The following is a 9,671-nucleotide window of genomic DNA, read 5'->3' on the forward strand; positions in this document are numbered from 1 at the left end:
CTTTAGAAGAAATTAAAATCTTTTCACTTCACAAAAGTAATCCATTATCTGTTTTAAACGAACAAGTTCAGTTCAAAGGCAAACATTTCTTTGCGCTTTTCGATGAGCTGCTTTAGAATGTTCACTCTTCAGTCCTATGTTTTTTAAAATTATTAAGACTTTAAGAAATATTTTATCTTTACTTTTCAATTCTATTTCACCAAACATTATTTTATGACTGAGTATCTGTTTTAGAATGTTTGCTTAAGCTTTTAGACTGCATATTGCTAATTCACATCCTTATTTTTTACGGCTCATAGTATTATAATTTTATATTCCTTCCATTTTTTTATTATTTTTATTTGTTTATAAGACTGGCATACAACTTAAAGAACACCAATGCCTTTTAAAAATTGTCACATGTAATAAAAAATGCAATCTACATACGAACTTCATAGACAATATTTCATAAATATGGACAACTACTTCGTATCGTATTTGTGCAGCATGTAGTATACATGTCAGCTAAAGATTATTGCAACCTACTCACTGAAAATCGTTTCAATAAAGACATGTTGCTGCACAATGTACATCGTCTGACGATGACAGTCTTCGCCATTCCACTTTTGCATCAACTTCGTTAGAAAGAAGCCTGCTGGTACATCTTTGCACTGGCGTTTGTCCTCACCATGACAACCACTAGTTCGGATATCAAATTTACAACTTTAGTGGAAAGAAGCTTGCTGCCTCATCTTTGGAACGGCGTCCAACTTCACCATGGCAACCAGTGGTTCCAAATGGTTCACTAACAGGCCTTGAGAGGGCAACCCATGAACTGCCAAACCGAAGTTCATTTATCTTACATATTTAAATATTTTTAACGCTTCTTAATTGACAATAGCTGTTCAATAAGCTAAGTTTAGTGTGTGTTTATTTTTATTTCTTGACAATGTTCTTTAACTAAGAAAAAATTTACATTGTTATTCGACTTATAACTCATTGGTTAGTAATGACATCATGCCGTCAGAAGTGGGCGCAACCTCCATTATACACTCCTGGAAATGGAAAAAAGAACACATTGACACCGGTGTGTCAGACCCACCATACTTGCTCCGGACACTGCGAGAGGGCTGTACCAGCAATGATCACACGCACGGCACAGCGGACACACCAGGAACCGCGGTGTTGGCCGTCGAATGGCGCTAGCTGCGCAGCATTTGTGCACCGCCGCCGTCAGTGTCAGCCAGTTTGCCGTGGCATACGGAGCTCCATCGCAGTCTTTAACACTGGTAGCATGCCGCGACAGCGTGGACGTGAACCGTATGTCCAGTTGACGGACTTTGAGTGAGGGCGTATAGTGGGCATGCGGGAGGCCGGGTGGACGTACCGCCGAATTGCTCAACACGTGGGGCGTGAGGTCTCCACAGTACATCGATGTTGTCGCCAGTGGTCGGCGGAAGGTGCACGTGCCCGTCGACCTGGGACCGGACCGCAGCGACGCACGGATGCACGCCAAGACCGTAGGATCCTACGCAGTGCCGTAGGGGACCGCACCGCCACTTCCCAGCAAATTAGGGACACTGTTGCTCCTGGGGTATCGGCGAGGACCATTCGCAACCGTCTCCATGAAGCTGGGCTACGGTCCCGCACACCGTTAGGCCGTCTTCCGCTCACGCCCCAACATCGTGCAGCCCGCCTCCAGTGGTGTCGCGACAGGCGTGAATGGAGGGACGAATGGAGACGTGTCGTCTTCAGCGATGAGAGTCGCTTCTGCCTTGGTGCCAATGATGGTCGTATGCGTGTTTGGCGCCGTGCAGGTGAGCGCCACAATCAGGACTGCATACGACCGAGGCACACAGGGCCAACACCCGGCTTCATGGTGTGGGGAGCCATCTCCTACACTGGCCGTACACCACTGGTGATCGTCGAGGGGACACTGAATAGTGCACGGTACATCCAAACCGTCATCGAACCCATCGTTCTACCATTCCTAGACCGGCAAGGGAACTTGCTGTTCCAACAGGACAATGCACGTCCGCATGTATCCCGTGCCACCCAACGTGCTCTAGAAGGTGTAAGTCAACTACCCTGGCCAGCAAGATCTCCGGATCTGTTCCCCATTGAGCATGTTTGGGACTGGATGAAGCGTCGTCTCACGCGGTCTGCACGTCCAGCACGAACGCTGGTCCAACTGAGGCGCCAGGTGGAAATGGCATGGCAAGCCGTTCCACAGGACTACATCCAGCATCTCTACGATCGTCTCCATGGGAGAATAGCAGCCTGCATTGCTGCGAAAGGTGGATATACACTGTACTAGTGCCGACATTGTGCATGCTCTGTTGCCTGTGTCTATGTGCCTGTGGTTCTGTCAGTGTGATCATGTGATGTATCTGACCCCAGGAATGTGTCAATAAAGTTTCCCCTTCCTGGGACAATGAATTCACGGTGTTCTTATTTCAATTTCCAGGAGTGTATATAGTAAGACGTGCACTGGTTTCTCCAATAGTGATTCTCCAGATGAAAGGGGTTCCTACTCAATGGTAATTCATCGTTTTATAGCTTTATAACTTTATGTATTTTCTTTAATGTATGTAGCCCTCTAATTAAAGCTTTGAATATTACTTGTAGGTCTGAAGATGACCACAGAGTGGTCGAAACCGGTCACCTTAATAAATATAAATCGTGATCAAGACTGTTTTTAATAATAAATATTTGTAACACATTGATCACTGCCTCTCCCATAATGTATACAAAGGTAATATAATAAAGTGTGAATATAATAAAGTGTGAATTTCCTTGTCAGTCTGTCAACATCTCCCAGCTGCTTTCCATCTTCTAAAAACCACGATGTAAGCAAAACAACAAGCGAAGATAATCTTCTCACAACCTTCTAAACTCATCTGCAGTTAGTTTCGATTGCGGAAACGAAGAATTAACCCACAAAAAATTTCTGGCGTAGAGAAGTTATGGATCACAGGAAGAAGGGTCTCGGCAGGCGCAGACGCCCAAACAAACTTATTTGAAACATACATCTAGCCAGAATTCGATTATGAAACTGTGCAATGTTATTCTTAAAGAATCAATCTAATGAATTACGCAACAAAAAAAATCGAATTTTTTCACACTCTTGCCTACGTCTGCCCTTAAAACGGCCGTACCGCTTTTCGTTAGAGCATTGTTAGGCGTTAGTCGCAATTCGACTAATAGCTTCGTTAATATGGAGGCGCATCGGGCGGAAAACTATTACCAAAACTCGTGGGGTATGTTGGAAACCATCTATTCAGCATAATGACCTGGTAACCGATTACTTAACCACTGTAATACTCGGCGGTACCAGACAAATTTTTGTCTTTTCTGTTTGATTGTAATAGTCTTCGAAAACTCTGTCATCCATACCGTATGCAACAACATTTCTGCTTGTGGCTATGCATTGTTCATACAGTTATTCGTCTGTAAGGTAAGTAATTTTCTATGGACGAATGGCTGCGAAGAGCGTGCAGTTGTGAATACAGCGGATTATGAGAAAACATATGGAGAGGAAAATGGCTTCTTTAGTGGATTTCACTAATAGAGAGAAGAATTAAGAAAAAAACTATGACTATCATGCAATGTTTCCTTATCGCCTCTGTGCTACGTTCGCATTTTGAGAGACTGGCGGTGAGACGACGCCTCATGTCAGAAGGCCAATCTATTCTGTATAAAAAGAAAAGTGTAATTCTTAATCATTTGCAAGCTCTTAACACCATTCTCAATTCCTGTTGCAGGTGCGCGATATAATTGTATTACCGACTGGCACTCCGTTCTAAGACAAAGCAAGGTCCTGCTGCCATCTGCTAACGTTTGTATAGATGTGCTAGGGTAAGAATAGTAATGCTATGTTACTGTTGTATTAGCGGAAAAGCTTTAAAGAATAAACAGCCTTTTGTTAAACAGTGAGCGTCATTTTTTTCTACACAACCAAACTTTCAGTTAGACAGTCAAAATGATACTACATTTCTGGATCATCGTTTATGGTATGGATTTTGAATGCTGTAAGAGGTAACGTACAAAATTTAGTCTTATTCCAACGAAAAATTTCGCAGGTAATCGATGAATTTATTTCAATCGTCGAATACAATCTACTGGACTTTCTTCCTTTCTGAGGTAAGGCTTATGATATGGCTGGCACCTTGTTCACCAACAACCCTAAAACGTTAATTATTCATTAATAATTTGTAAGACGGCAATTCAGATTTTTAAACAGCTGGTTCTAGTTTCCGATGATTAGCTGGGTTCACGTCAGTGTCGGCAGGGTAACGATTCGCAGCTCATATTGGGCATAACGTGCCAAAACGTGACTACTAACTGAGATGGAACGTCTCCTGCTTATGCAGATAAAATGCACAAATTACTTACACGTACACATATATTGAACACGCTCTAGGGTCAACATATTTTTATGTTACATTTGCTTTTGTTATTGTATTTAGCACAAAGGCTGTTTTCTGCAACTATTCACGTTAGCCTAACCCGTGGGAGCCTGCTCATCTCTGTGTGACTACTGCAACCTGCATTCATTTCAACTGACATATGGTATTGAAGCCTATGTCTCCTTTTTTGTACTATTCTCAAGCCGCATCAGTACCAAACTGCCAATTCTTTGATGCCTCGGGATATCTCCAAACTGATCCCTTCTTTCCGTGAATATGTTCCGTAAATTTGTTTTTTGCGCATTTCGATCAGTACTTCTTCATTAGTTAGTGGATTTACCCATCCAATCTTCAACATTCTTCTGTATCACTACAATTTAAGAGCTTCTATATTCTACGAATAAAAAGGAAACGCGCAACGAAAGAATTTTCCGAATGGGAAGAAATCAGTAGATGTAATGGACATGTACAGACAAATGATTACAACTTCAGAAAAATTGAAAGATTTATTCAAGAGGAGTCAATAACGCGTTGATCCACATCTGGCCCTTATGCAACAGGATACTCTGCTTAGCATTGATTGACAAAGTTTTTAGATATTCTCCTTGTTGTGACTTGGCAAGATAGCCAAGCCACTATGAGATAGCCGAAAGGCACGCGTTTAAGCTCACGCAGGCTGGCGTGAGGTCTGGAACAGTTAAAGGAGTCTAGTAAAAAAAGTACGTAGCTTCTGGAATACTTAACTTTAATCCGTAATTGATGAACATCGGTCTGACGGTACATGCATCACAAGATGAATAGCAAATGATAATGGCGCCTTGCTAGGTCGTAGCAAATGACGTAGCTGAAGGCTATGCTAACTACCGTCTCGGCAAATGAGAACGTAATTTGTCAGTGAACCATCGCTAGCAAAGTCGGCTGTACAACTGGGGCGAGTGCTAGGAAGTCTCTCTAGACCTGCCGTGTGGCGGCGCTCGGTCTGTAATCACTGACAGTAGCGACACGCGGGTCCGACGTATACTAACGGACCGCGGCCGATTTAAAGTCTACCACCTAGCAAGTGTGGTGTCTGGCGGTGACACCACACTAACACCTTTTTATTGGTCTTTTTCACTGACGCACATGTACATTACCATGAGGGGTGAGGTATACGTACACACGTGGTTTCCGTTTTCAATTGCGGAGTGGAATAGAGTGTGTCCCGACATGTCAGGTCAATAGATGTTCAATGTGGTGGCCATCATTTGCTGTACACAATTGCAATCTATGGCGTAATGAATGTCGCACACGCCGCAGTACATCTGGTGTAATGTCGCCGCAGGCTGCCACAATACGTAGTTTCATATCCTCTGGGGTTGTAGGCACATTCTCCTTTAACGTACCCCACAGGAAGAAGTGCAGAGGTGTAAGATCAGGAGAACGGGCTGGCCAACTTATGCGTCCTCCACGACCTATGAAACGCCCGTCGAACATCCTGTCAAGGGTCAGCCTAGTGTTAATTGCGGAATGTGCAGGTACACCATCATGCTGATACCACATACGTCGACGAGTTTCCAGTGGGGCATTTCCGAGCAACGTTGGCAGATCATTCTGTAGAAACGCGATGTATGTTGCAGCTGTTTGGCCCCCTGCAATGAAGTGAGGACCAATGAGGTGGTCGCCAATGATTCCGTACCATACATTTACAGTCCACGGTCGCTGTCGCTCTACCTGTCTGAGCCAGCGAGGATGGTTCACGGACCAGTAATGCATGTTCCGTAGATTCACTGTCCCGTGGTTTGTGAAACCCGCTGCATCGGTAAACAGGTAGAACTGCAACGCATTCTCTGTTAATGCCCATTGACAGAATTGCACTCGATGATTAAAGTCATCATCATGTAATTGCTGATGTAGCGACACATGAAACGGATGAAAGCGGTGTCGATGCAGTATGCGCATGACACTACTTTGACTCAGTCCACCGGCTCTCACAATGTCCCGTATACTCATGTGTGGGTTCATGGCAACAGCAGCTAACACACCAACTGCACCCACTTCTCCTGTGACGGGCCTGTTACGGACCCGTTAGCGTGCTACGACCATACCTGTTGCATACAGTTGGCGGTAGACGTTTTGCAATGTGCGGCACGTTGGATGCTCTCTGTCCGGGTACCGTTCTGCATACACCCTGCCGGCTTCAGCTGCATTTCGTCGACACTCGCCATAGGTGAGTATCATCTCCGCCTTTTCAGAGTTCGAATAAACCATGGTCACAGTTCCTACAACACTACACTATCACAGACGTCTGGTAAAACGGTGTACTACAGTTGGTCTGCGTGCGGAGACGAATGCAGAATAACAATAGCAGCAAGCGCTACATGCGGACACTGCGACAGCTAGACCAAACCACAACAATGCACTACAGCCACACTCGTAAACACGGTCGTCATCGTAAACATGTCCCTGCAGATGTTGCTCGCCGACCGTGGCCCGTGTTTGTTACAACACGCAACTGAACGTCGGAGGTTTCAAGCGTCAACTTTAGGTTACAATATCTCCGGATGTAATTAACATTTTACAATGCAACAAACAGCACTGATTACGTATTTGTTTATATGTTCAAATGTGCTAAAAAAACTAACGGGGTTCCATTTAAAAAAACGTAGGTTTGTGTTAAAAAATATACTTCCTTGCATTTTTGTATGGTTTGTATTAACAATTACACTAGCCCCTCTCCTCACGTTCGGTCTGTGGAATCGGTTCGTCAGTATTTGATGTGGTTTGCGAAATATATCCAGCGGTTACGTTAGGTGACTCACCCTGTATATATCGTAACTGCTTATGGTTGGGGAATCACAGTTTACTGTGGACAGATACACAGATAGAGAAAGAGAGAGATTGGGGGAAAAGAGAGAGAGAGAGAGAGAGAGAGAGAGAGAGAGAGAGATCAGGTAATCCACAGATAGCATTCAGGAAAATCAGGGCAATCATGCACCATGCTCACCAACAATGGTCGAACACCACCTACACTGCTGATAGATCGAGTGGAGTGAGATGGAGAATACTTCCTCTCTTTGTTACAACTGAAGCGGCGAACTACCGTAACACTAGGCTCCCCTCCAGCTACCGTAAGGCCAACAGACCGATCCGTCAGAGATACCATCAACAGAAGAGGATGATGTGCATTAACTGCTTTAATAACTTTTATTACAGATCTAATTTCCAACAACATTTCCTGAATTCAATGGTTATTATAATCATTCCATCACAAGTAGGCACTCTTCCATCAGTGTAACATTCTTTAGTTCTTGTCTAAAACTCATTGTACACATATGAAATCAGTGGTTTGATTTCCACGTGGCAGTGGTGAGCCACTCATTATGGTATTCCTTATACCCTTCGAACGATTTGCTGTAGTAAATCGATTAGCTGATTGCTTTAACGACTTACCTTTTTTTGTGATATGTTACAATACAGCGTCACCGGTCTATTGCGGCCTAACTGTGTTGGGGAGGCAGTAAATTTATCCACAGGGCAGTGACTGCGTCACTGCAATTCACTTTGGAGGTGTGGCAGTGGGACTTGTAGTCCTGTACCACCCTCTGACGGTGACAGTACTACATGAGTCAGGCAGAAAAATTTAGCCTAACGTGGGCAGGTATGATTGGAAAGTATTGGACGTGTAGAATGGGGGCTAGTCCCGCCAAAGGATGCGTCCGTGGTGGGCGTGCCAGGCCTATCGTTAGCCATGGTCGGAATCCGATTCCTCTAGGATGGTTAGGGGAACCGGATGTCGATGCCAGCGGCGTGGAAGTGTGGTCCCAAACTGGCGTAACCCATGGACAGTGTCCCGCAAGGCATCCACTTTCTCATAGAGCCGCCGCGCGTTGTTGCGTATGGTCGTCTTTAGGGGGACGATATCCGCTTCCTCGTGGAGAGTGACAATTCTCGTGAGTGGCGGGGCGTGCAGGCTCCACCTGAGCACCTTGTTCTGCAGGCGCTGCAATCTCCGCATCCTGGTGACACTAATCGTGGCCCATGCAGCAGATCCATACGTGAGGGCAGGCAGGATAACCGTTCGGTAAATGCGGAGCTTGGTATGCAGGTTAAGTTTCCTACTGCGAAAGAGCGGGTACAAAGCCCTGGTTAGCTTTTGCCCCTTGTTGGTGACATACTCCGCATGACAGTGGAAGAGCAACTTGTGGTCCATCTGGACCCCGAGATAGGTGGTTGTCGGGGACCAGGGCACCTGCACACCTGCAACCGAGATATTGCGACGGAGGACTGGGCGCCGTTTCGTGAAGTAAACTGCCGTAGTTTTGGCGGCATTGAGAGCTATTTTGTTTGTCCGGCACCAGGTGATAGTGGTGTCCACTTGTCGCTGGAGGCGGGCGACGACGGCGTCAGTAATGCGGCCAGTGGTGTATAGTGCTGTGTCGTCAGCGTATTGTGCAAGGTGGCACTCGGGGATGACCGGCATATCATTGACATAGATATTAAAAAGGATGGGAGATAGCACCGAGCCTTGCGGAGTGCCTGCCGACAATTGGCGAATGCCAGAAGGCATTCCCCGTTCAGCCACTAGGAAAGTCCTACCACGGAGGAAGTCATCCACGATCTTGACATAAATATCCGGTATAGGAGTCTGTGTCAGCATCTTGTGTACGAGGTTGTCTTGCCAGATCTTGTCGTAGGTGTTTTGCAAGTCCAGAAAAACGACAGCTGTCGACTTGGCAGTGTTGAAGCCTTTGCTGATGTGTTCAGTGATCCGTAAGACCTGAAGTTCAGCAGAGAGGTGCGACGTGAATCCAAACTGTTCAGGACGGATCGTCCCAGCTGCCGCAAGAGGATGGGAAAGTCGGTGAAGGATTACAGATTCAAGGACCTTCGCCATAGTGTTTGGGAGGCTGATGGGCCTGTTAGTGGTGGGGACTGTAGGGTCCTTGAACCTCTTGGGGATCGCAATCAGCTTGGCTTGGTTCTACTGAGGGGAGTAAATGCCAGAAGATCTTGTCGTAGGCGTTTTGCAAGTCCAGAAAAACGGCAGCTGTCGACTTGGCAGTGTTGAAGCTTTTGCTGATGTGTTCAGTGATGCGTAGGACCTGAAGTTCAGCAAAAAAGTGCAGAGTGAATCCAAACTGTTCAGGACGGATCGTCCCAGCTGCCGCAAGAGGTTGGGAAAGTCGGTGAGGGATCACAGATTCAAGGACCTTCGCTATAGTGTTTGGGAGGCTGATGGGCCTGTTGGTGGTGGGGACTGTAGGGTCCTTGAACCTTTTGGGGATCGCAATCGGCTTGGCTTGG

At 45.8% G+C, this 9,671-nt stretch overlaps 1 protein-coding gene across 1 annotated transcript in view; it reads left to right on the top strand.

Moving 5' to 3' along the window:
* The window catches only part of LOC124776092 (dehydrogenase/reductase SDR family member 11-like), an 81,434-nt gene extending 77,649 nt beyond the window's left edge, over window positions 1-3,785 (top strand). The window contains exon 6 of the mRNA XM_047250934.1: window positions 3,744-3,785. Within this exon, the coding sequence (XP_047106890.1) occupies window positions 3,744-3,785 (42 nt within the window). The remainder of the gene's footprint in view (window positions 1-3,743) is intronic.
* The last annotated feature ends 5,886 nt before the right edge of the window (window positions 3,786-9,671 follow it).

Source organism: Schistocerca piceifrons, chromosome 2, assembly GCF_021461385.2.
Source record: "Schistocerca piceifrons isolate TAMUIC-IGC-003096 chromosome 2, iqSchPice1.1, whole genome shotgun sequence".
Classification (NCBI taxonomy): Eukaryota; Metazoa; Arthropoda; class Insecta; order Orthoptera; family Acrididae; genus Schistocerca; species Schistocerca piceifrons.